We start from the raw sequence: 27,982 nt of genomic DNA, 5'->3' as shown, positions 1-27,982 counted from the left end.
TTGAATGTCACGGTGCAGAGCTTAGAATGTCTCTTATTGGTGATGGTCATTGCCAGGTATTTGTGTGGCACAAATATTGCCATTTGTCAGCCCAAACCTGGATATTGTTCAGATCTTGATTCATTTGAACATGGACTGCTTTAGTATCTCAGAAGTCACGAATGGTGTTCAACATTGTGCAATCATCGGTGAACATCTCCGCTTCTGACTTTAAGATGGATGGAAAGTCATTGAAGAAGCAGCTGAAGATTGTTGTGTCTAGGACACTACCCTGAGGGATTCCTGCAGAGATGACCTGGAGCTGAGATGACTGTATTGAAGATTTGTGCTCCAGAACCAGCCACGCACCTAGCCAAGTTATCCCAGTACAGTTGCAACACTGGCATCTGAGGGGAGATCCCCAAGTCAGTTTTCAGAAGTTTAATAAGAAGATTTGACATAAAATTCTACATACATTAGATACAAAATTAATCTTTAGGTTAGTAAATTGCACATTCCCCGATGGTTTATCCTGTACAAAGAAAGTGAGACAAAGCCAACCTGATCAATTACCGCCCCATCAGTCTGCTCTCAATCATCAGCAAAGTAATTGAACGTGAGGTTGACAGTTCTATCAAATGGTACTTATTCAGAATTAACCTTCCCGCTAGGTGCTTGCAAGTTCCCATCACTGGTAATGGAGAGGGGGCAGTGTGCAGGGGGTGGTCTCAGAAAAATGCCCCTGAATTTTGAGGTGTTCACCACTCATAGAAAGGGAGCAAATCCCCAAGATAGTTTCAGAAGTTTTAATTTGAAGATTTGCCGTAAAATGTTACACACATTAGCATTTATGTCATTAAATTGCACATTCCCCAATGTGAACAAATTATTAATTTTATAGGTCCCATCATCTTATGCCTGTATTTTAACATCTATGATAATTAAATAATCAAACAATGTTCAGTACTGAAATTATCCTCAAAGTCTTTGGCGCATCGAGCTGGTAGATCCATCCCTACAGACACCCATCTATTGCACAGATTCAGTCAACGGGCTCCAGAAGATGATTCCTTTTTGACTACTTTGAACAACGAAGTCCCAATGCCAGCTCAGCAAGGGGTTTGGAAGGTAGAGGCAGGGACAGAGCAAAAGGGAGAAAGGAGAGAAGGAACAAGAAAGAGTTAAAAGGAAGACAAAACTTTTCAAACAGCAAGTTCAGCACATGTGTGACCATGAGAGGGCACCAGTTGCCAATCTGTTTCTCTCTCAGCACAGGCTGCTGAATAGCATGGACAACTCACAGGACAGCCTCAAGATCGGGGGTATCCAAATAGCTATGGTCACAATAAGATTACAATAAGACCAAGGCATACAGCGGTACCCTGGAACCGGCTGCCAATGAGGGTGGTGGAAGTGGAGAGGATCAATGAATTCAAAATTGGATGGGCATTTGAGGTAAATAAATTTGTATGGCTATAGGGATAGAGCAGGGGGAATGATCTAGCAAGTCAGCATCAACTCGATAGATCAAATTGCCTCCTTCCAGGCCTTTATGACACAATGACTCTTCTCCACAAAGATAAAATAGATGTAAAAGTAAATGTTAATATCATGCAGCTCAACTTTAACTAAAGATTGAGAGAGTTGTGTGTTAATTACTGATCATATCCAGCAATGGACAGCAGGGATGAAATCACTGGATGTTAAATGGCCAGACACATGTAGTGCCCACAAACTACACTCTAGTATTAGCTGCTATTTCAAATCATTACCATTTGCTTATTATCTCTGTCTCCCAAAGAACCGTCACTCCAATCCTCAATAACCAAAGCTCATCATCACCCCATTATTTTTAAAAACTCAGCTAATAAGCATTTCGAAATATTATGTAGTGACTCACATCACTTACGTGGTGACTCGTTTTTGAGTTCTGAGCATTGCTGACAAGGCCAGCATTCATCACCCATCTTTAATTGCCCTCAAGAAGGTTGTGGTGAGCTACCTTAAAACGGTCCATTCCATCTTGGTGTAGGTACACCTACTGTGTTATTACAACACAAGTTCCAGGATTCTAACCAATGCTAATAAAGTGAAGGTGATGTATCTGCAATCAGCATAGTGGATCACTCGGAGGGAAACTAGCAGGTTGTGGTGTCCCCATGTGCCTGCTGCCCTTGTGCTTCTAGATTACATAGGTCAAAGATTTGAAAGGTGTTGTCGAAGGAGCCCTGGTGAGATGCTGCAATGTGTCTTTTATACAATACACACTACTACCACTGTGTGTTAGTGGTGGAGAGAGTTAATGTTTAAGGTGGTAGATGGGGTGCCAATCAAGTGGGCTGCTTTGTCCTGGCTGCTGAAGAGCTTCTTGAGTGCTGTTGGAGCTCCATTCATCCAGGCAAATAGACAGCATTCCATCACACTCCTGACTTATGTGTTGCCGAAAGTGAACACATTTGGGCAGTCACGAGATGAAACATCTCCTGCAGAATTCTCAACATCTGACTTATTCTTGAATCTACAGTATTTATACGGCTGGTCTAGTTAAGTTCTGCTCAGTGGTGACTCCCAGATATGACACTTGGGGATTTAGCAATGATAAATGTTGCAAATGTCAAGGGGAGATGGTTAGATCCTTTTTTTGCTGAAGGCCGTTGCCTGGCACTCGAGTGGCATGAATGTCACTTGCAATTCTCCCTCACAGAAGAAAGAAGAGTGGAAAATTGTTGTTTGAGAAGTTACAGGTGATTCTATGTAGTTTGGAGACAGGGTTACAAGACTATAACTCCTTCCCACACTCTCTCCATTCAACCTGTTGTTCATTTTAGAGTCAGAAGGTCCTGGATTCAAGTCCCATCCTTGACATTTGAATCTATTACCTAGGCTGATGCTCAAGTGCTGCACAGAGAGTGCTGTACTACTGGAGGTGACATTTCTTTGGATGAGACATTCACCTGAGTCCCCCAGTTGGCCATCTCACGTGGATGCAAGTGATCCCATAGGACTTTTCAAAGAAGAGCAAAAAGTTACCCCTAGTGTCTAGACAAATATTTACCTCTCAATCAACATTGCCAAAGCAAATGACTGATCATTCTCATTATTGTTTGTAGGAACTTGCAGTGTATTAATTAGCTGCTACAGTCCTACATTACAACATTAACTACACTTACTGGCTGTAAAATGCTTTAGATCAACATGAGCTTTAAAGGTGCTATATAAATGCATTTTCCCCCTAACTTTGCCTACCAACAGCACAAATCTCTGAATCTAATGTTTTAAGCCACTGAATTCAAATCAACATGCAACATCTGCTAGTATGGATATGAATCAAACATCCTTTGCATCCTCTGAACTTTGAAAAATATAAGCCACCTCCAGGATTTCCTTCCTGAAATCACTGCTTGAAATCACAGCTACCTGAAACGCACAAAACTTTTACATTAAAATTACAATCACAAAGTAAGAAAGCAGCTAAAGATGCACATTAAATCACATTTAAAGTAACCAACACTTAAGAAATCACACTTGCAACTCTCACTATCAGCTGTCTTCATCTTTCAGTGATCGTCTCATGTTTAGTACCACTTCTGTTTATTCCCCTGCCACAGAATGAGGAAAGCAGTGGCCACCCAGCTCCCCATGCTCATAGGTACTGGCTATCACGTTATCCAGGCAAGGTGCAGAAAACACATGAGTTGGGGTGGACAGAACCGTTCTATATGGTTTTTTTAATCCTACAAACCACAAACAACACCAAACCAACAACGCCGGAAAAAGAGCTTGTGATAACTGACAGTCCGTTAGCGAGAGGGAATAGCAGGCCACTAATCCTTGTGAAGTGTTCACCTATAACTTCTAATCAGTTCCTCTTCTGGTGCTGTACGCCTCCCAGGGTTTGCAGTTTCTATCCTCCCTTTCGCTCAATCATTTGACAGCACTCTGCACAAGCGGAGAAGTGGTGGCAGGGAGAATATAATGAACAAGCACTTGCTCTGTCACCTAAAGGGGCAGATAGCCAATGTGCTATTATAAACTTCAGCATTTGCTGCATTTATTAACATTCAATTATGACATTATAAAAATTTGTAGTTATAAATTTGTGGATAGTTATTGTTCCTTATAATGAGATTGTATATAAATTATATTTCACACACATGTAAAGATGCACCATGCAATGTGTAGATTCAGGAGTCTACTTGTTGCTTTCTTTCAAGAATGTCCAGATGAGTTTGTTGACTACATCAGGTTGGTCCTGTTGGACCCAGTGACTAGCCCCTGGCACCACCTTCAACCGGAACATGTTCTGTATGTACTGCTCCATGTAGGCGGTCATGCCAACCTCCAGAGCTCCGTCCTTGTCTCCCCAGATCACCAGGGTGGGTGCGGTCACATTATGGCACATTGCCGGGGGGTTGCTGCAACAGAAGTAAGCAGATACAGTCAGTGAGGGCCAACCTGGCTCAGCTGGTAGATCCGTTTCTCACTCCCAGGTCAGAGGGCAGTGAGTTCATTCTTCACAAGGCGGCAAAATCCAGTATTTATATAGTGCCTTTAATGTAGTTAACTATCCCAAAGCGCTTCACAGAAATGTTACGAAGAAATATTTGACACCAAGGCACATAAGATACGAGGACAGGTGATCAAAAACCCAGTGAAAGAGTTAAGCTTTAAAAAATGCCTTAAAGGAGGAAAGGTAGAGTGAGTCAAGAGACTGACATGCAATAGGATAAATACAGTTATACCATAGTGCAGGCAAAAGCTTTTTAAAAATAATTTTCTTGTTTGCCTTTGAAGTAATGAAGTAACAATTATTTTCCATTGAAAGGTATTTATTAAAGATGTATATTGAAGTGAAAGCAGTGACCACCAGTTGTGACCATTCAAAATAGTTAGACACTATGTAATCCTTTCCTAAGGCAGGCAATTCCTTTATTCTAGCTATTAACTTATTCCCTGCCTTCCATCCTACCCATATAACTGATTAAACCGAGACAATCTTTCTTTCTCAAGTGACCAACATTTATCCCTCAACCAACACAATTAAAATGAATGTCAATAAAAGCAAAATACTGCAGATGCTGGAAATCTGAAACAAAAACAGAATGTGCTGGATAAACTCAGCAGGTCTGGCCACACCTGTGAACAGAGAGACAGAATTAATTCTGTTTCTTTCTCCACAGACTCTGCCAAACCAGCTGAGTTTGTCCAGCATTTATCCAGCATCTAAAACAGAAATAAGAAAGAATTTCTTCAGCCAGAGAGTGATGAATCTGTGGAACTCTTTGCCATAGAAGGCTGTGGAGGCCAGGTCATTGAGTATCTTTAAGATAGAGATAGATAGGTTCTTGATTAATGAAGGGATCAGGGTTATGGGGAAAAGGCAGAACGAGGATGAGAAAAATATCAGCCATGACTGAATGGCAGGACAGACTTGATGGGCCGAAGGACCTAATTCTGCTCCTATGTCTTAGGGCCTTTTTTTTAAAAAGTAAAGTTTATTTATTAGTGTCACAAGTAGGCTTACATTAACACAGCAATGAAGTTACTGTGAAAATTCCCTAGTTGCCAGAATCCGGCACCTGTTTGGGTACACTGAGGGAAAATTTAGTATGGCCAACTCACCTAACTTGCACATCTTGGGATTGTGGGAAGAAACCAGTGCACCCGGAGGAAACCCACGGAGAATGTGCAGGATCCAAACCCAAGCCAGGAATGGAACCCAGGTCCCTAGCGCTGTGAGGCAGCAGTGCTAACCACTGTGCCGCCAATGTTTATTTTGTTGCTGTTGGTGGGAGCTCGCCATGCTTGCTTGTTGCACTTCCTTCAATACAATGGGTGATTATACCATGAAACGTGCTGGGGCATCTGAGGTTGTGACGGGAGCTAAACAAAAGGGAGGAGAGGGGAGACTTAAGATTGGAAAGGGAGCTTCCATGCCTGCTACAGAGTTTGCACTTCCTCCATTTCTGATTCTCATTATAGTCACCTGCCCTCTGAAGCCTGGTGCTTTTCTATCTGTGCACCCATCACACTGAAGATTCAGCACCTTGACCTGAACAGAGAGGTCATGACCCCTTTATAGCTATTTGAAACCACCAGGGTCACACATGCTAAATAACCGAGTTTTGCCTTCTGTCCCTAGTCGCAGCAGTTTAATGCACCATCTAGTAAGTTATTAAGCCATATGTAAGCAGCTGATATACTACAATCAACTCTCAGCACTCCTGTCTTGGCAAGCTACATTAAAAAGCCATGCCCCTGATTGTTGACTGAGTGTTTCCCACTGTAAGCATAAGCAGGATAAGACTGGCTATGACTTTCATCCCCCTGCCCTATACTGCCTCACAATCCAGTAAATAGCTGGAAATTGTGGACATTCCTACATGAGGAATGAAAACCAGAGAGCATCTGACACACATGGGTGACATATCTAGCTTATATCTGCCACTGTAGGTCAAAACATATGCCCAAACTTGAAGAGTGTAACTGTGCTCCAGGACACTTCAGTAACTGGAGGAACATTCGGCCAAATAGGTTGCAAAGGCTGATGGCAGGAGTAAAATATCTGGATTTCTCCAGTTTAAGTGCAAAGTCAGGTCTTTGAACTGCTGCCGTACAGACCCAGGATTCGAAGTTCACCGAGAGCCTCTAGTGGTAGAAAAAGATTCTGTCACCAGTGTAATTTCAAAATCCAGTTGGATAAAAAGCATAAAGGGCTTCCATAGAATTTTACAGCACAGAAAACAAGGCCGGTCCTCTAGGTTGGATGGCACAGTGGTTAGCATTGTTGCTGCACAGTGCTGGGGACCTGGGTTCAATTCCGGTTTGGGTAACTGTATGGTATTTGCATGTTCTCCCTGCGTTTGCGTGGGTTTCCTTCGGGTGCTCTGGTTTCTTTCCACAGTCCAAAGGTGTGCAGGTTAGGTGGATTGGCCATGCTAAACTGTCCCTTGAAGTCCCAAAATATGTAGCATGGGGGATTAGTGGGATAAATACATGGGGTTACAGGATAAGCCTGGGTATGAGTTGGTGCAGTCTCGATGCGCTGAATGGCTTTCTTTCTCACTGTAAGGGTTTCATGATCCTAAGAGTGGTCTATGTCCATCATGAGCCTTCTCTCACTCAATCAACATACTCAGTTTCTCCCTCATATGTTTATCCAGTTTCCCCTTAAATGTCACTCATCTCAACTAATCCCCCTGGTAGTGTGTTCTGCATTCTCACCAGTCTCTGGGCAAAGAAGTTCCTCCTGAATTCCTGATTCAACTTATTAGCAATTATCTCACATTTATGGCCTAGTTTTGATTTCCCTCACAATGGTAAAATTCTCTACATTTATCCAATTATTTTGTTGTGTAAAGGCTGTTATTGAGCTAGTTTATGAATTCTATCTTGCATGCTGGCCCACATTCATATGGAATTATAGGCCCGTTAGTTTAACGTCTGTAGTTGGAAAAATGCTTGAATCCGTCATCAAAGAAGAAATAGCGAGGCACCTGGAAAGGAATGGTTTGATAGAGCAGATGCAGCACGGATTCGTTAAGAGGAAGTTGTGTTTGACAAATTTATTGGATTTCTATGAGGATGTCACTAGTGCGGTAGACAGAGGGGAACCGGTGGATGTGGTGTTTCTCGATTTTCAAAAGGCGTTTGATAAGGCGCCTCACAAAAGGTTGCTGCAGAAGGTTAGGGTGCATGGAGTTGGAGGTAAGGTGTTAGCGTGGATAGAGGATTGGCTGTCTAATAGGAGGCAGAGAGTTGGTATCAATGGGTGCTATTCTGATTGGCAGTGGGTGACTAGTGGAGTGCTGCAGGGATCGGTGTGGGGCCTCAGCTATTTACCATTTATATAGATGATCTGGAGGAGGGGGCTGAGTGTAGGGTAACGAAATTTGCTGATGACACAAAGATGAGTGGAAAAGCAAATTGTGTGGAGGGTGTGGAGAGTCTGCAGAGGGATCTGGATAGGCTGAGCGAGTGGGCGAGGACCTGGCAGATGGAGTACAATGTTTGCAAGTGTGAGGTTATCCACTTTGGCAGAAATAATAGGAGGAGGGATTACTATTTAAAGGGCGAAAAGCTGCAGCATGCTACAGTGCAGAGGGACCTGGGGGTCCTTGTGCATGAGTCGCTAAAACCCAGTCTGCAGGTGATCAAGAAGGTGAATGGAATGCTGGCCTTTATAGCAAGGGGGATAGAATATAAAAGCAGGGAGGTCTTGCTGCAACTGTACAGGGCACTGGTGAGGCCACAGCTGGAGTACTGTGCGCAATTTTGGTCACCGCACTTGCACAAGGATATTTTGGCCTTGGAGGGAGTGCAGAGGAGGTTCACTAGGCTGATACCGGAGATGAGGGGGTTGGACAATGAAGAGAGACTAAATAGACTGGGTCTGTACTCGTTGGAGTTTAGAAGGATGAGGGGGGATCTTATAGAGACGTATAAGATAATGAAAGGGATGGATAGAGATTCTTCCCGCTTAGAAAGGATAGCAGGACTAGAAGGCATAGCCTCAAGATGGGGGGGGGGGGGGGCATTTAGTACGGAGTTGAGGAGGAACTTCTTCACTCAAAGGGTGGTGAATCTCTGGAATTCTCTGCCCGTTGAAGTGGTGGAGGCTACCTTGCTAAATATATTTAAGTCACAGGTAGGTAGGTTTTTGACAGACAAGGGAATTAAGCGGGAAAGTGGAACTGATCCACTTCAGATCAGCTATGATCTTATTGACTGGCGGGGCAGGCTTGAAGGGCTAGGTGGCCAACTCCTGCTCCTATTTCTTATGTTCTTATGTTCATATAGCAACTCTCATGACCTCAGAATGTCCCAAAGTGCTTTACAGCCAATGAGATATTTTGAGGTGTAATTGCTGGTATAATGCAAGAAATGTGGCAGCCAATTTTGGGAGTCATTTAAAAATGTGAAGAGTTTTAACAGTATAAACAGAGAGAAACCCTGTCAGGGTACATCACCACAACTACTGTGATATACTGTGACGACACAGATTCAACATAATTAGCAAGTGAACGGGAGGAAGATATGGGAATTTTTTTTATGCAGCGTGTTGCTATGACCTAGAATGCACCGGAAGCAGGTTCCATTTCAAAAGAAATTGAATGAATACTAGAAAAGGAAAAAAAATTAGATCTGCAGGGAAGAACATGGGAATGGGACTAATTGAATAACTTTAAAATAGCCAAACACAATGAGCTAAATGGCCTCCTTCTGTGCTGTAAAGGTCTATGATTCTAACACATGGCACTCATCACTTCAACTTCCCAACCCTTCTACTTGTGCAAAACAAAAGACAGCGGATCCAGCGGAGTGAGGTAACCATTCAGAGGAGGAAAATTTGAGTTTCGCAAAAACGTCTCGCAGGTAGAACTCAATTGGGGATGCCTTTGTTAGAATGAGAGTGAAAATAAAATCACACCGCTGCCATATTCTGTACCTGAAGCCAACAGGAAATAATCTGAGGAATGTGGGTGAGAGCCACATGGAGGAATTGAGGGAGCGAGCGTCTCTGTGTTGTCATGAGCCATTGTCCTTAATGGCAATCCATCATTAAAATCCACCTGAATTAGCAATTAAACAGAATATCTACTCCCATACTGAGCATAGCAAATTACACAACTGAAAAGCACATTTAAAAGTTATCACAGGGAACCTCTCTACTGAAAAGGATGATGAACACTTCATTCTCTGTAAGAGATCTTACCCTTCGTGCATTCCTCTTTCTTTCCTGTCACTCCCCTATCCACTGTATCTCTGTTTCCGTTTAAAGTGTTACGTTTCTTAATTTCTTATAGTTCCACTGGTTTTCAACTTGAAATGTGTACACGCCTTCTCTGTCCATAGACTCGGCCTGGTTGGCTGAGTGTCTCCAGTACTTTCTGTTTTTACTTCGTCCAATGGCTGATTATTCCAAAGCTGCAAGGGGCATTTAAAATGCATCTGAACGCTGCATTAGGAGGGTGGACTCAGTGGGATAGGTGCCATTCGGCCCAGAAGCCTGTTGTGCCATCCAATCACAACACAGCTGATCTGCTTTTCAATTCTTTATCCATCTTTGATCCATATCACTTGCTACACTCCAATGGTCTTGTATCTTCCTTGGCTGCCTTTATTTCTCAGTCTAATGCCTTATACTCTAATTATTAAAAGATCTGTTAGGTAAGGGTATATAGGGATAGGAGGCTAGGTGGAAGTTGGATTGTTCAGGAGAGGAAGAGTTAAGCACCCTGGTAAGGGGGGAAGAATTACAAAGTGGAGTGAAAAATGGACATGGAGGAGCAGAAGAAAGAGGACATGGTGGAGAAGAAGGAGGAGGAGGAGGAGGAGGAGGAGAAGGACGTGGTGGAGGAGGAGAAGGAGGACATGGAGGAAGAGGATGTCGTGGAGGAGGAGGAGGAGAAGGAGGAGAAAGAGGACATGGAGGAGGAAGAGGAGGAGGAGGACTTGGAGGAGGAAGACAACGACAATAGTGAGGAGAGGAAAGATGACAATCATGACAGACGAAATGGCATAAAAAGGGGAAATAAAGAACATTGAACACAAATTGACCTATATACACTATATACCAAATAGAAAGATAACAAAAACACAGTGACCTCAAACTGCAACAACATGAGTCTCAGAAGCCAGCTTAAATCAGATTATGGCATTAAGGTTGAAATTGAATCTTGGAAAGGCTAAGGTTTTGAGTAAGCAGGTAAATGCCCTACCTGAATACGTTCCTGTAGTAGTTGAGGGGGGCCACCAATGCTCCGGGCCGAGAGAAGTTGTAAACATAAGCTTCTAACTCTTCCTCGGTCAACCTGCTGCTTTTATTCTGGATACCCATCTGTTTACTTGTGTACACACTCTTCAGAGCCTAGAAAGTATGGTGCGGACATAGATTTTAGCAACATTAGTTTTTATTTTTTAATTCAGAGAAAGGTGAAGCATATTCAACAGAATTAACTGGGGTGCAGTTGGTGACCAGACCAGCAGGTAGCCCTGGGCTCAGTTAAGTGGTCTGAGTTGGGGTAGCCAGGGGAGGGACTGCGAGGAGAGGTTACACTAGGCTTCTGACTGATATCCAACAACACATGATAATGCACACCTGCAGAACTGTACAGCACAGAAGGCCATTTGGCCCATCATGCTGATTCTTCCAACTTGCTGCCCTCCCAACCAACTTTAGTCAGTACTCCAGCAAATCTTTCCTTTGAAGGTTACTATTGAAACTGTCTCCTCTATTTCAGGCAGTGTCAAGTCAATTGGTGACAGGATAGGAATGGCCTCGAGCCACCTCCATGACAGAGTGACCCATCTCATATACTCCAGGTGCTCATTGGTGAGGAACTATACAAGGCAACCCAAGTCCATGGAACCTGTCATCCAGCAAATCAACAATGCTTTCACCTGAGGAAGTGAGCAGTTTACCTTGAAGTCGTCCATACAAAAGAGAAGCTCAGGAAGCTTTGGCACTTGGAAGAAGAATATATAGCTGGACTTCAGCAGCTGGGATAGATTCAAGTAATCTAAAATAAATAATAACTCGTATTTTATATAGCACCTCTAATGTAATAAAACATCCCAAAATGCTTCACGGGAGCACTATTAACCAAAATCTGACACTAATTCATATAAGGAGATATTAGAACAAATGACCAAAAACATGGTCAGAGATTGGTTTAAGACCTGTCTTAAATTATGAAAGAACTACTTAAGGAAGAGAATTCCAGAGCTTAGGATCTAGGTAGCTTGAAGCCACGGCCACCAGTGGTGATGTGATGAAACTCAGGCTTGTGCAAGATACTAAAAATGAAGTACAGGATTGTAGGTCTGAAGGAGCTTACAGAAATAGTGACGGGTCGAGGACATGAAGGGATTCAATAACAAGGGGGAGAAGAATTTTAAAACTAAGGCTCACATCAGCTGCTCTACAAAGCTGTACAGATAGTTAAGTAAAGTTGCAAACACCTTTCAGTTGGGAATTAAAGAACATGCTTCGGTTTGGCAAAGCAAAATTTAAACAAGATTCCCACTCTTATGGCATTTTATCAGATCACTGAAAATGTCTCTAGGTGCTTCACAAATGTTAGTTGATGCTGTGGGTGGCCACTTTTGCACAGCACAAGATCCCACAAAAGCAGTGAGATGATTAATTAATACCCACTGAAAGCTCCCTTCACAATCTCATATGTCCCAGCGCATTTCATGGCGTAATCACCCACTGTATCCAAGGAAGTTTAAAAATTGGCGAGTTGCAGTTTTATAGGACCTTAGTTAGGCCGCACTTTGAATATAGTGTTCAATTCTGGTCATCACACTGCCAGAAGGATGTGGAGGCTTTGGAGAGGGTACAGAAAAGATTTATCAGGATGTTGCCTTTCACTGAGGGCATTAGCAATGAGGAGAGATTGGAGAAACTTGGTTTGTTCTCACTGGAACCTCAGAGGTTGAGGGCAACTGGAAGTCTACAAGATTATGAGGGGCATGGACAGAGTGGGTAGTCAGAAGCTTTCTCCCAGGGTGGAAGAGTCAATTACTAGGGGGCATAGGTTTAAGGTGCAAGGGGCAAGGATTAAAGGAAATGTACAAGGCAAATTTTTTACACAAAGGCGGGGGTGGGTGCCTGGAACTCGCTGCCAGGAGAGGTAATGGAAGCAGATATAATAGTGAGTTTTAAGGGGTGTCTGGACAAATACATGAATAGGATGGGAATGGAGAGATATGGTCCCCAGAAGGGTAGAGGGTTTTAGTTCAGTCGGGCAGCATGGTCGGTGCAGGCTTGGAGGGCCAAAGGGCCTGTTCCTGTGCTGTAATTTTCTTTGTTCTTTGAAGTGGCAAATATGGTGAGTTCCCACCAACAGCAACAAAATAAACATCGGTGTCACAGTGGTTAGCACTGCTGCCTCACATCACCTGGGTTCAAGTCCTGGCTTGGAGCATTGTGCGGAGTTTGCATTTTCTCCCATGTCGCCGTGGGTTTCCTCTGGGTGCTCCCCTTTCCTCCCACTGCACAAAAGACCTGCTGGTTAGGCGCACTGGCCATGCTAAATTCTCTCTAGTGTACCCGAACAGGCGCCGGAGTGTGGCGACTGGAAGATTTTCACAGTAACTTCACTGCAGTATTAATATAACCCTACTTGTGACACTAATAAATAAATCCTTAAAATCCTGAAGCAGACGTAAACTCACATGAAAGATTCATCCAGAAGACTGCAGAACTCTGCTCTGTTCCTTACTTTTTAGAGTAAGTTTAGTGTTAACGTAAGCATGCTTGTGACTAATAAATAAACTTTAACTTTTTTTTGCTTAGGTCAGCCACAATATAAAGACTCTCTTTCCATTGAAGCCAGCACTCTTCTCACTCTAAGCCCCACTCCAAAACAATCTTTAAAGATCTGATAATTGAGAGGATTGTTGAGGGTAGTGCACTACATGTTCTGCACACAAACTTTCAAAAGACGTGATGAAATACAGGCAGCGTCTCAAGACCAGCAACCTCAAGACTGGGACTGTGTCAGATTTCAGGTATTGCCAGATTTCCGGTCAGGCAAGTCAGATCAAGCCAGGATCAAGGGCTGACTGATGCTCAGCAATAGACCACTGTGCAAACAGTAAAGGGGATAGTCAGTCAGGCACCATGTTGCGCCAGTGCAGTGTCGAATTGATTTGTCTTTTTTCATTTTATTTGATCTAAATTGATGCAAGGTATATTATAAAAATGTTGGCTTTCAGAAAATTCTGATTTTTAGGATGGCTTATTTGTGACACTGTACTGTACTGTTGGTAAAGTTAAAATCCATGGGATGAAAGGGTCAATGGCATTCAGGGTACGAAGTTTCCATAACAAGGCAGCATGGTAGCACAGAGATTAGCACTGCTGCCTCACAGCTCCAGGGACCCAGATTCGATTCCAGCCTTGGGTGACTGATCATGTGGAATTTGCACGTTCTCCCCATGTTCCAGTTTCCTCCAAATGTCCAAGGATGTGCAGGTTTGGTGGATTGGTCATGCTAAATTACCCCTTAGTGTCCCCTGATGTGTAGGTTAGGGGGATTAGCAGGGTAAATACGTGGCAATATGAAAATAGGGAGGTGAGTGGGCCTGGCTGGGATGTTCTGTCAGAGGGTCAGTGCAAACTCAATGGTCCAATTGGCATTCTCCAGCACCGTAAGGATTCTATGTATAAAAAAAATTTGCTGAAGGGACAGAAAGCAGGGAATAGATTGGAGGGATGCATATAATGGAGTCTGTATTAGGACCATTGCTCTTTTTCATAGTAATAACCTGGTCTTAGATATACAAGGCATAATTTCAAAGTCTGCAAATGATACAAAACAGATCGAGGAATACAGGAACACTGATAAAATCAGCAAACAGATGAAATTTAACACAGAGAAATGTGCAGTGATGGGTTTTGGTTGAAAGCATGCGGAGAAGCAATGTCAATTTAAAGGGGGAGGGGCGGAGGAATAGAGAAATCTGGGTGAGCATGGACACAAGTATTTGAAGGTGACTCAGTAAATTGAGAAGGCTGTTAAAACAGCATACAGCTGCGGCTCAAGGGCCACATCCTGCCCATCTGTGTTGAGTGCGGCTCACTGGACATTTATTTGACTGTTGCCCAGGCATAGGGTTGCCACATTCCACTTATCTCCGTCTGCATCATTTTTTTTCCTGCCGGTGTGACTGAAGTGATTCAGATGTAAAGCAAGGGCGAGTGAAGTGAGGCACGCGCTGATTGCTGACAACATTGGCTGTGAGAACCATGCGCTCCCTCTGTGTCAAGTGTCAATATTTCTTCTGATTTTACCATTTGAAGTTGATGACAGTTCTCTTAATATATAAATGATCAAGCGTTTTCTGTAACTCATAATTAAATACTTGGTGTGTATTAAATGTCCTTAAAATCTTATTCGTGGAGTCATGGTTAGTGAACAAGCCTGATTTCAATTTTGAGGCCCACTGAGATGTAGGAGGGCTACTCATGTGCCTAGGTTACCCATCACTGGCATACAGGGTCCTTGAATTTAATAACAGACAAAAGGAGTGCAAAGGCCAAGTGATGGAGAGCTTTTATAAAATGCTGGTAAGACCCCAGCTGCAGCACTCTGTTCAATTCTGAACACCATTTTAAGTTAAGGTCTTGGAGAGGATGCAGAAGAACAGGACCAGTAACAAGGGACTTCAGTGTGGAGTGACTGGTGAAGCGGAGGTTGTTCACCTTTGAGAAGAGCACTGAGGAGTGAATTGAGAAAGGTATTTCAAATCATAAATGGTTTCTACTAGGGTCAATAAGGAGAAATGATTGCTAATAGCAGAAGGGCTGTTAACAGATGGAGACAGATTTATACCTATCAGCAAATGAACCAGAGGTGGCAAGGAATTTTCTTTTAAAAACGTAGCGAGTTGTATGATTGGGAATACAATGACTAAAAGGCTGGTGAAAGCTGATTCAGTAGTAACATTCAGGAAGGAAAAATGTTGCAGGGCTCACGAGGAGTGCAGTGGGCTGGGATTAAATGGATTTCTTCTCCGCATGCAAAAATGGGCCAGATGGTCTCCTTCTGGGCACTGTCATTCCACAGAATGGCTGTGCATCTGTGCAATCATGCTGTCTTCTCCCATCATTACTGGAAATGGATGAAGCTTTCAGCTCACCTTGGAACGCTTTTGGATGTGGCGCATTCAAGATGATCAACCTCTCCACCATCTCCGGATTGCGAATTGCCAGGTTCCAAGCCAGGATGCCGCCCCAGTCATGCCCCACCAGAATACAGCTGCGGTACCCTAAGAACATCAAAAAACAGCACTATCAGACTGGCCAGGGAGGCTATTTGTCAGACAAGGTGTCAGCCCAACCAGCATTGCACTCATTGTATTCACAGATTTGCACCATCTCAACAGGATTAAAACACAAAACTGATCGGTCACTGAAGATTCAACATTGCCTGATTCGAGCCAGGGATGAAATAAAGGGGACAGGAGTGGCCTCAGCACCCCAGAATTGAAAGGGGATGTCAGCCAAAGCTCCTATCATTCATCCCTGACCAGCTCTTGGCATGATCGTTCCATTGTACAGGTTTTTTTAAATTCATGAGGTGGGTGTCAGTGGCAAGGCCAGTATTTGTTGCACATCCAAACTGCCCTTAAATTAAGTAGCTTGCTAGGCCATTTCAGAGGGCATTTAAGAGTCAACCACATTACTGTGGATCTGGACAGACTGGCTAAGGATGGCAGATTTCCGTCCCTAAAGGTATTTGTGGACCAGATGTATTTTTACAATAATCAACAATCATTTCATGGTTATCGTTAGATTTTTAATTCCCGATATTTTATTAAGTTCAACTTTCACCCTTTGCAATGACAGGGATTCAAACCTAGGTTCTGAGAGGATTACCCTGGACTGCTGATTGTAAATCCAGTGACAAGACTATTGCCTCCCGTCCTTTAGTTATGCACTTAGGAAAGGTGATGGGAGATTAGGGTGTTTGGGTGGAATGGGGAGGAGGGGATGTCATCCCTTGTGAGAAGCTCTTGAAATTCCATTCGTGGATAGAGAGTCTAGTACAATACCGTCTTGGGATGGCACAGTGATTAGCATTGCTGCCTCAGAGCACCAGGGACCCGGGTTCAATTCCCAGCTTGTGTCACTGTCTGTGCAGAGTCTGCTCGTTCTCCTCGTGTCTGCGTGGGTTTTCTCCCACAATCTGATGTGCTGGTTAGGTACACTGGCCATGCTAAATTCTCCTTTGTGTACCCAAACAGACTCCAAAGTGTGGCGACTAGGGAATTTTCACAGTAACTTCATCGCAGTGTTAATGTAAGCCTACATGTGATAATAATAAATAATTAGTTACAACTGGGTGTTAGAGATGCACATATTACTAGTGAATTTCCCAAGGTGAATTTCCCAAGTCAGGTGCTATACTTGCTTATACTAATTATGGCACATTGTATTAAAGTGAGGCTTTGTGAACTGAGTCTTATTCGAGCAAAACCATTATTTAACGCATAAATGTGCTTTTGGCTGCAGGCTTGAACCATCAGATGAGAAGCCGTCAGTGTCGGAGATTGTAGATCTCCAAATCTATAGTGTCACTTTTGCAATGAGAGCTGTTTGCTCAATCCTGTCTTTCCATGGGCAGACCCATAAGCTTAAAAAGTCACAACTTATAGAATTAAGCCATTTTATTGTGGGATAGAAGGATCACTGAAGAGCCAGAATTGTCTCTATGACTCCACATCAATGTCGTTCATCTGCAGAAGACTAAACTTGCTCTTGATGCAGGACGCCTCTCATGCCTCAAAGGTTGTGCTGGCCTGAGAAAAGGTGCACTGCAAATTCACCAGATTGGTAATGGGATTAAAGGGCCTACATAATCAAGTAAAGGATGTATTCAGTCCCTTGAATATAGAAGATTAAAAAACACTGTAATTATGATGTTTAAACTGATTCAATGATTTGATAGGGTGGATAAAGAGAAACTATTTCTTCTGCTGGGGATGGAGGGGTCCAAGCAAAGGTGCATATACCTTTATCTATTCATTCACTGGATATGGATATCGCAGGCTAGACCAGCAATTATTGCCCATTCCTCACTGCACTCGAAAGGCAGAGATGAGCTACCTTCTTGAACTACAGTGCTGACAGAGAGGGAGTTCCAGGATTTTGATTTATTGGCAATGAAGGAACAGTGATATATTTCCAAGTCAGGATAGTGAGTGGCTTGGAAAGTAATTTCCAGGTGATAGTGTTCCCAGTTTTCTTGTAGATGGTAGTGCGTTTAGAAGATGCTATCTAAGAACCCTTGGTGAGTTTCTGCAGTGTGTCTGTTGCTACTGTGCATTGGTGTTGGAGCAAGTGAATTTTATGGAAGGGGTGCCAATCAAATGGGTTGCTTTATGCTGGATAGTGTTGAGCCTTGGGGATGGTGGGCAGGCATTGGGGGAGTCAGGAGATAAGTTACTCACCACAGGATTCCCAGCCTCTGATCTTGTTCTTGTAGCCACAGTATTTATATGGCTTGTTCAATTGAGTCTGGTCAATGATAACCCCCAAAATGTTGATGTGGAGATTTAGTGATGGTAATGCCATTATAACTTTTAGTTCAGGAGTAATGTCAAGAATTACTAGATAGATTTCCTTTGTTAGGCAAGGGGAGTAAGGGTTAAGAGTTAAGGGGAGTAAGTGGAGTTGAGATACAGATCAGTCATGATCTAATTGAACGGTGGAACAAGTTTGAGCAGTTGAATTGCCTCTCATGTGCCTATAACCCACCTTTGCAAGAAACAAGACCACTACAAACATTTATAAGAAGTCTGACATAAAACCAGGGAAAGCTGCGATGATGGATATGTTCAGGCAAAATGCCAACCTGACGCAGCTGCAACACCTTCAGTGAGTCAGACCACTGTCACAACTCAGCGTACCTAGGGCTTCAATAATATCTTTGACATCTGTCAGCAAACACTCCAACTTGTAGTCACTTCGACCAGTGGGTGCATCAGAATCTCCATAACCACGCAGGTCTACTGCCACCACTCGGTACTCACTCTTGAATTCCCGCAGCTGGTAACGCCATGAGTACCTATGACACAAGAAAACGTTCGATATCACAGGAAAGAGGAGAGGGTCTGCGACACATTTCAGACAAGCTCAGAGCAGTTACTGCGTTCTGTGACAACATACCTGCATATATAAAAATGTCACATATAAAAATGCAGCAGAGAACTAACTGAAGGTCCCACACCTCTGCAAACAAGCTAGCCATTGCTTTCACCAAAGACACCAGTCCTGAAGTTTGCAACTCCTTGCAGCTGGACAAGTAGCTGCTTAAAAACAAAGAAACTAAGAACCTCACAACATCAGTGTATCCCAACATACTTTCTGGCTATTTAAGTACTTTTGAAGTGTAGTCACTGTTGTAGTGTAGGAAATGCGGCAACCAACTTGTGTGCAGCAAGCTCTCACACAAACAACAATGACCAGATGATCTGATTTTGTGATGTTGCTTCAGAGATAAATATTGGACAGGGCACCGTAGAGAACACATCTGCTCCAATTCCATGTAGTGACCTTGGGTCCACTTGAGAGACACTTAGGGCCAACATTTATCCTCTGGTGCAAAAGGTGGTAAGATGATGTTATTCACCAGTGGGCCTCAACAGGTTCAACTGTCAAGTTATTTGACAGAGTGGGCAGGGTGGAGCAGTGTGATCAGAGTCTATTTTGTTTCCAGCTTCACCCAATTTCCAAAACTCAGAGATTCCTAGAAAGGGTCACTAGACAGCAATCAGGAGCAAGAGAATCTGCTGCTTCTATCCCAATCGTAACCCGCTCAAAGGTCAACTTTAATGAGAGTACTTCAGCTCAAACCAATTAGGTAATCAGCACAGGCTGGAGTTCAGACTTTGAACTGTCCTTGTCCCCAGATTGACTCAGAAACAGTGAAAAAGTTTTACAACTATTGATTTCTCAATTTTAAAATGCACTTGATGTACTTAAGGGTTCCATTTACTTTCAATGTTATTGGGAGAAAATACAGAACAGGTTTGTTATGGAGCATAAGCACCAGTGATTGATCTGTTAGGCTGTTTCTCTGTTGGAAATGCTATGTAATGGGCTGCAGCTTACCAGGACAGTTCCGTTTTTAATTCCAACTAATTTAACCCACAGAAAATCAGAAACTGCTGGAAACACTCAGCAGCTTAGGCAGCTCTATGGAGAGAGAAACAGAGATAACATTTCAGGGCAAAGTCCTTTTTGTTAATACTCGACCATGATTTTTTTTTAAACTTGAAACATTAAGTCTACATCTCTCTTCGTGAATGCAACTGTTTACTGTTTTTATTTCAAAGTTTCCAGCATCCAGTTTTTCTCAAGATTGTAACCTATTTCTGAGTCAAGCAGTGGGTAAGCTTTCAAAATGTAAACTGGACTCAAAAAAGTTAACTTTGATTATTGGCATTAGAGTAAAAGGCCCAAGATTGGCTTGGACACCCATGAAATACCTTCCCTGATTTCCCATTCTCGGATTCCAACAGAAGCGGAAATCAAGAGGTATTCAACGGGCTCATCTTACATCAGCATCGGAGATTAAAATTGTAACAAAGCAGATCACCTCTTTTGGGTTACTCGTAGAGCAGAGGGAAGATTGGCCATTTATAGATGAGCTGGTATTCCAAGGCACTGCTGATGACTGATCAACCAGCCTGTCCACTAACCGAGGGGTAGATCTTTCACTGATGCTGGGATTCCTCCCACCTGGCGACATGCCACTGTCCCAAAGGAAAGATGCCCGCAGCTTCAGGGCTGATACGCTGCATGATTTTAGCTGGTTAAACACCAGTGCCGCTCCAAGGTGTGCTCATTTGCCTACAGTTCAGCATTTACAAAAGCAAAAATTCTCCCAAAGCTGGGAAACTGGAATCAAAACATAGCAATGCAATAGTCAGGAGCGATTATTCCTGTAAATATTTGTGGTATGGCAAAGTTGATTTGCTATCTCACTGCTCGATACTTTTATGTTTTTGCAATAGGTGTTAATGGGGATAGTTTGTGAGCAGACTTTGTTGTTTCTTAGCGATTGTTGCGTGTCTATGTATGTGAGCAAAATGAACATTGCTAACAGGTCAGGCAACATTTGCGAAGAGAGAAACAGAGTTAACGTTTCACTGAAACTATTTAACTTGGGTAACTGGGCGATGTTCCTACTGAAACACAATGGCGGGGGAGTTTCTTGACTTTGGCTAGTAGTTTAAAACGGGTGATATCAGAATCAGTCCTTCATTGTACATCTTCATTTGCATCTCAAATGGAAATTCTGAATCAAGACAACTCGCAATACTTTCCTCATGTGCTTTTCTATTTCAGATACAGATTTTTTTTGCTATGCACGTCCAATAATTTTGGTTCCTGCTTGGTTCAGTATATATGGGGTTAGTTGAAGATTTCGTAACACTACAGAATCTGTCATCTTAAACTGCGGGTTTGCTACATTTGCAACAGCATTTAAAGCAAATGCTAGTTGCTTAGACTGAATGGAACAGCAGATTGGGGTCCAGCACCACGTTGCCATGCACAGCTCCATATGAATCACATTTGACGTACCACCCCCTCCTCCGTGCACAAGCTTCCAATATATCATAGTATAACCAGTCCCCCCACTTCCCACCCCATGCACAAGCTTCCAATATATCATAGTATAACTAGTCTTACAACCAAACAGCCGCATTCAGCAAGACTTGTTATGACTGAATGTGATACCAGCATATGCATCATTCAAACCACTATATCTTTGTTCATCCAGTTTGCTGGGCTTCTCATCAATTGAAGCCAAGACCCAGGGATCTCCAGACATATCCTACTGTTAAAGAACAATCCAAAGCCATCCAGGTGGGTAGTCATCTACGGATTTGCAACAAACCCTGACCGTGGAATGACCGAGAATGGAACTCAACATATGCATGAATGCGTGAATGGATTCACAGGAAGGGAGCCAGGTGAAAGACTTGCATTTATATAGAATCTTTCAATCTCAAGATAGCTCAAAGCACCTTATAGGCAGGGAGTTTTGAAGTGTAGACACTGGTGCAGGAAATGAGGCAGCTAATTTGTTTCCACAAACAATGCGATAAAGAAAACTTTGTGATGTTGACTGAGGAACAAATATTGACCAGGATCCCAGACAGAGCACCCTGCTCCTCTGATAAAAGTTGCATAGGAAATGTTATATTTCACCTGACAGGGTAGATGAGGCCTGATCCGAAAGGGGCCACCTTGGAGAATGCAGTACTCCCCCAATACCAGAGTACCAGCCTAAATTGTGTCAAGTCTCCGGCGTGGGGCTTGCACCTGCTGACTCAAAGGCCCGAACGCCCGACTATTGAGAGTGGGCGGAGAAGGGGAATATTGGGCAGGGATGAAACAACAACACTCCCCACTAACACAAAAATAGGGGCAGCACGGTGGTAGCACTGCTATCTCACAGTGCCAGGGACCTGGGTTCAACTGCAGTCTTGGGTGACTGTGTGGAGTCTGCAAGTTCTCCCCATGTCTGCATGGATTTCCTGCGGGTGCTCCGGCTTCCTCCCACACTCAAAGATACGTAGGTTAGGTTGATTGGCTGTACTAAATTGCTCCTTGGTGTCAGAAGAACTTGCAGGGTAAATACATAGCGTTATGAGGATAAGGCCTGGATGAAATTGTTGTCAGTGCAGACTTGATGGGCTGAATGGTCTCCTTCTGCACTGTGGAGATTCAATGGTTCTATAAAAACAAAAAGCTTACACACTCCATAGCACATCCCAAGAATAAGGAGTAGCATCAATTCAAATTTGTTCATTTCATTAATGAGGATGCCAATAACTGAAGACACACAGAAACAAAATAAGAGTCCAGCTTAGCACCTGGCTTCAGCACAGCTGAAGTCCAACACCCACCACAGACAGGAGAAATTGTTAAGTAAAAACGATGAAGGATGGTATTTACCAAAACTCAGGAAAGCCATGGAGTAGCAACATCAGCTGTTTGTTCTTCTCCCCAGTTGCCACATAATGAAACCGCAGCCCCGACTCCTAAAGAGAGGGAGAGAGAAAGTCAGTGACTTTCACACAACTTACACTTACATCACCATGGCTTACCAACAGAGAGGCTGCCACCTCTGACAACTTAATTTGAGGTAATATCCATAACTATGGGTAAGAAGAGTAAGGACAGCCTGGTGGCACTGCTGCCTCACAGTGCCAGGGACCCAGATTCAATTCTAGCCTCAGGTGACTGTCAGTGTGGAGTCTGCACATTTTCTCCTTTCTGCGTGAGTTTCCTTCCACACTCCTCGAGTGCTCCAATTTCCTCCCACACTCCAAAGATGTGGGGGTTAGGCTGATTGGTCATGCAAAATTGCTCCTTAGTGTCAGGGAAATTAGCAGGGTAAATATATGGGGTTATGGGGATAGGACCTGGTGGGATTGTTGACGGTGGCTACATACTCCACATTCTATCCAACTCGCTGAAATAACATTTAAAGGGCTCACGAACTTATAGGTTGGAATTTTCCAGCCAGTCACACCTCGCCATTGCTCCAAGCGAGGACAGACAATTTGGCGCTTGAACAAATCTCCGTTCGCTGCAGCGGGACCAGAAAATTGCACTGGCATTTTCAAGCCATAAGTTTTATCTCAAGAAGAGTAAAATATTGGTAATGATGAGCCTAAATGAAACTCTGTTAAGATTTCAGTTACAGTATTGTGCAGAATATTAGGCTCCAAACTACAGGAAATATATTGAAGTGACAGAGAAGGTCCAGTGCTGATTCATTTGGGTTATAGACCTGAAAAGTTCATTCTGATTTTTTTCATAGATTTTTTTTCCAGGTCTTGGCATATGGACATAGATTGCAAGAAACACCTTCTGCAGAAGAGGGAAGCAAGTCTGGGAAAATGCTGTTAAGAAGTTCAATAGTTGGTCTTAAAGGTGGTGTAATTTCACTTGGAATGACATATTTCACTTCCAGACCTGTAACATGACAACCTGAAACCATGCTGATGGAGAAGCACGGCTGCACCAATTTGACTTCCCTGGAAGAAATGAAGCTGAATCTAAAGGTAGTGGAAAAGCAATAGCCATTGTAGAAATCCTGTAGCTGACAGCGCTGTGGGTACGCTGACACTACACTGACAGTGGAGATTCAAAATGGTGGCTCACTACCACCTTCTCAAGGTAATTAGGAATTGGGATCAAAGGTTGGTCTTGTCAGCATTGCCCACATCCAGTTTTAGCTGGGGTAGCAGGACATTTTGGTTTTATTTTATTGTTGTCAAATGTATTGGTATACAGTGAAAAGTATTGTTTCTTGCATGATATACAAACAAAATATTCCGTTCATAGAGGAAAGGAGAGGATGCAGAACGTAATGTTACAATCACAGCGAGGGCATAGACACAGATTAACTTAGTACAAGGTAGATTCGTTCAAAAGTCTGATGGCAGTAGGGAAGAAGCTCTTCTTGAAACAGTTGGTTTGTGACCTCAGACTTTTGTATCTTTTTTTCCGATGAAAGAAGGTGGAAGAGAGAACGTCCAGAGGTGCGTGGGGTCCTTGATTATGCTGGCTGCTTTTCTGAGGCAGCGGGAAGTGTAGACAGGGTCAATAGATGGGAGGGGGAGAGTTTGAGAGTGTTAGGATTATATTTCCTGGGGTTCAGAAGAATGGAACTGGGGTGGTGGTGGGGTGATGGAAGAGTTGGGAATCTCATAGAACCTATAAAATTCTAACAGGATTAGACAGGGTAGATGCAGAAAGGATATTCCCAACGTGATGGTGGTGGAGTGGGGGCAGCAAAACCAGGGTTCACTAAGGATACAGAATAAACTGAATGAGGAGAAATTTCTTCACCCAGGGAGTGTTGAGCTTCGGGAGGATGTGGGGGGGTGGTGGGGAAAGAGAGAGAAAGAGAGAGAGAGAGAGAGGCGGGGGGAGGAGGAGGAAAGATTACTGAGTTGGATGTTCAGCCATGATCGTAATAAATGGTGGACTAAAGTGCTGAATGGCCTACTCCTGATCCTGTTGTTTTATTTCCACAAATAAATTTGTAAAACAAAACAGAATTAGATATATAATTAATAGTTGAAAAAATAGGGCTGTGGGAAGAGAGCAGTAGCAAGTGTTAAATTTGTAAGTGCTAGTACAAGCAATAATGGATGAGATAATAACCCCATAAAATATAGGCGCGGGATTAGTCAATTTGGCCCAAAGCACGTGCTCCATCATTCAATCATGGCTGAAATGTTTCTCAACCCCATTCTCCTGCTTCTTCCCTGTAACCTTTGATCCCCCTACCAATCAAGAACCTATCTCTCTGTCTGAAATACATTCAACTGCCTTCTGTGGCAATGAATTTCACAGATTCACCACCATCTGGCTGAAGAAACTCCTCCTCATTTCGTTTCTAAAGGGTTGTGCCTTTACTCTGAAGCTGTGCCCTCGGATCCAAGTCTCCCCTACTAATGAAAGTATCTTCTCCATGTCTATTCCAACCAGGATTTACAGAATTCTGTAAGTTGCAATGAGATCCCCCCCCCTTGATTTAATGTATTGTCACATGTATTGGGATGGAGTGAAAAGTAGTCTCCTACATGCTATACAGACGAAACATGTGGTTTATAGGAGATAAAGACAGGGTGTTGAATATAGTGTTAGAGTCATAGCTAGGGTGTAGATACAGTTCAGCTTAATATAAGATAGGTACATCAGCCACCATGAAATGGCACCAATCTGCCGGGAGAGAGCAGCAATCTCCAGTGCGCATATGTAATATTCAGGGACATACTACTGGTGGCACAACGGTTAATACAGATGCCTCTGTACCAGGGACTCGGATTCGATTTGATTCGCGGCTTGGGTCATTGTCTATGCGGAGTCACCTGTGTCTGTGGGGGTGTCCTTCGGGTAAGTAGGTTTAGTGCAATGAAGTTACTGTGAAAAATCCCCCTAGTCGCCTAGTCTGCGTGGGTGCCATTCGGGTACTCCGGTTTCCTCTCACGGTCCAAAAGGCATACTGCTTAAGCTGCATTGGCCATGCTAAATCGACCCTCAGTGTACCCGAACAGGCGCCAGAGTGTGGCGACTAGGGGGATTTTTCACAGTAACTTCATTGCATTAAATCTACTTGCCACACTTAAACTTGAACAGAGATATGCAAAAACAGCAAGCGCAATAGACTGATGTTAAATTTAGTCACAGGTGGACAGAGTGGTGAAGAAGACAGTCAGCATGCTTGGTTTCATTGGTTGGAGCACTGAATACAGGAGTTGCAATGCCTTGTTGAAGTTATAAGGCCACACTTGGAATATTGTGTGCAATCCTGTTCACCATTTTATACAAAGGATATTATTGAAATAGAAAGAGTGCAGAAAAGATTTATAAGGATGCTACCAGAATTTGATCGTTTGAGCTATAAGGAGAGGCTGGATCGACTGGGATCTTTTTCTCTGGAGCAAAGAAGGGGTGATCTCATAGAGTTCTACAAAATAATGAAGGGCACATATCAGCCAGATAGTCAACATCTTGTCCCAAAGGTAGGGGAGTCTAAAACTAGAAGGCATAGGTTTTAAGGTGAGAGGAGAGAAATAAAGGGTCCACAGGGGCAATTTGTTCACCCAAAGGGTGGTGAGTGTCTAGAGCAAGCTGCCAGACGCAGTAGTAGAGTGGGTACAATTTTATATTTTAAAAAACATTCAGATAGTTTCATGGGTACGATGGGTATAGAGGGATACGGGCCAAATGCGAGCAATTGGGATTAGTTTATGGGTTTTAAAAAAAGGGCAGCATGGACACGTTGGGCTGAAACGGCACCAATCTACCGGCAGGGGGAGGCGGTTTTTAGTGCGCATGTGCAACATTCAGGGACGGACTACAAGTTCCGGGCGCTGTGCGCGCCGCGCAGGCGCAGAGCGTTGATTTTTCAAAGGCTCGAGCGGAACTAACGGCCGCCGCCACGCGCGGTACCTTCAGCCGAGCGAAACAGTGACTCCCCAGCGACGGGTCACTGAGGCAGGGGGGCGCGCTGGGCCGAGGGCGCCACTCGAAGGCCCGGCCTCGCTTCTTCACCACCACCCAAGCCATCCGCAGCAGGAAGAAACCGCTGAACACCGCCGTCAGCGCGCAGACGACGCCCCAGGAGGCGGCAGCGCCAGCGGCCAAGGCGAGGCGGCTGGGCAACAGCAACAAACTGGAGCGCAGCTTCGCCATCTTGGGCTGCGGCTGGAGCGTCGATGCCGCGCGCTCGACCCGCCCACTTGCCTCGACCAGCCCACTGCCCCAGCACCAGTTAGGGCTGGCCTCTAACTGACAGGAGGCTCCCATTGGCCGGCGGAGCTATCGATCATAGGGAGACCGGGGTGGGGGGAGACCGGGAGGGGTGGGGGGAGACCGGGGTGGGGGGAGACCGGGAGGGGTGGGGGGAGACCGGGGGGGGGGGGGGGGGGAGGGGGAGACCGGGGGGGGGGGGAGGGGGAGACCGGGGGGGGGGGGGGAGGGGGAGACCGGGGGGGGGGGGAGGGGGAGACCGGGGGGGGGGGGGGGAGAGACCGGGGGGGGGAGTGGGGGGAGACGGGAGGGGGGAGAGTGGGGGGAGGTGGTGGGGTGGGGGGCAGAGAGGGGAGGGGTGGTTGGGGGGGGGGGGGGGCAGAGAGGGGAGGGGTGGTTGGGGGGGGGGGGCAGAGAGGGGAGGGGTGGTTGGGGGGGGGGCAGAGAGGGGAGGGGTGGTTGGGGGGGGGCAGAGAGGGGAGGGGTGGTTGGGGGGGGGGGCAGAGGGGGGAGGGGTGGTTGGGGGGGGGGCAGAGGGGGGAGGGGTGGTGGGGGGGAGGGGTGGTGGGGGGGGCAGAGAGGGGAGGGGTGGGGTGGGGGGGGCAGAGAGGGGAGGGGAGGGGTGGGGTGGGGGGGGGCAGAGGGGTGGGGTGGGGGGGGGCAGAGGGGTGGGGTGGGGGGGGCAGAGGGGTGGGGTGGGGGGGGCAGAGGGGTGGGGTGGGGGGGGGGCAGAGAGGATGGGGGGGGGCAGAGAGGGAAACGGTGGGGGGGGGGCAGAGAGGGAAACGGAGCGGAGCGGGGGGGGGGCAGAGGGGGAAACGGAGCGGGGGGGAGGGGGGGCAGAGGGGGAAACGGAGCGGGGGGGAGGGGGGGCAGAGGGGGAAACGGAGCGGGGGGGAGGGGGGGCAGAGGGGGAAACGGAGCGGGGGGGCAGAGGGGGAAACGGAGCGGGGGGGCAGAGGGGGAAGCGGAGCGGGGGGGCAGAGGGGGAAGCGGAGCGGGGGGGCAGAGGGGGAAGCGGAGCGGGGGGCAGAGAGGGAAACAGAGCTGGGTGGGGGGGGCAGAGAGGGAAACGGGGCGGGGGGGGGAGATGGGGGGGAAAGGGGAAGGGTGGGGGGGGAGGGGGAGACAGGGGGGGGGAGTGGGGGGGAAGGGAGGGGGAGTGGGGGGGAAGGGAGGGGGAGTGGGGGGGGGAAGGGA

General features: G+C 45.1%; 1 protein-coding gene across 1 annotated transcript; it reads right to left on the bottom strand.

The window, feature by feature from the left end:
* Positions 1 to 521: 521 nt before the first annotated feature.
* LOC145360989 (epoxide hydrolase 4-like) lies at positions 522 to 26,767 on the bottom strand. Its single transcript, XM_080216504.1, has 7 exons — positions 26,483 to 26,767; positions 22,466 to 22,551; positions 18,406 to 18,563; positions 15,634 to 15,762; positions 11,404 to 11,501; positions 10,701 to 10,849; positions 522 to 4,394 (listed from the first exon to the last, which is right to left on the bottom strand). The coding sequence occupies exons 1-7, from the start codon at positions 26,723 to 26,725 to the stop codon at positions 4,172 to 4,174; spliced, it is 1,086 nt and encodes a 361-aa protein (XP_080072630.1). The 5' UTR covers positions 26,726 to 26,767; the 3' UTR covers positions 522 to 4,171.
* Between the last annotated feature and the right edge of the window lie 1,215 nt (positions 26,768 to 27,982).

This window comes from Carcharhinus amblyrhynchos, chromosome 33 (assembly GCF_965287045.1).
Source record: "Carcharhinus amblyrhynchos chromosome 33, sCarAmb.v2.hapA, whole genome shotgun sequence".
Taxonomy (NCBI): Eukaryota; Metazoa; Chordata; class Chondrichthyes; order Carcharhiniformes; family Carcharhinidae; genus Carcharhinus; species Carcharhinus amblyrhynchos.
Note: the sequence above shows the minus strand (reverse complement) of the source record. Positions and strands in the feature narration are given on the sequence as shown.

Excerpts from the sequence above, each read along its gene's own strand:
- LOC145360989 (XM_080216504.1), bottom strand. The coding sequence starts at position 26,725 with ATGGCGAAGCTGCGCTCCAGTTTGTTGCTGTTGCCCAGCCGCCTCGCC. Across the intron at positions 22,552-26,482 it reads ACTGTTTCGCTCGGCTGAAG|GAGTCGGGGCTGCGGTTTCA; the intron begins GTACCGCGCGTG and ends CCCTCTCTTTAG. Across the intron at positions 18,564-22,465 it reads CATGGCTTTCCTGAGTTTTG|GTACTCATGGCGTTACCAGC; the intron begins GTAAATACCATC and ends CTTGTGTCATAG.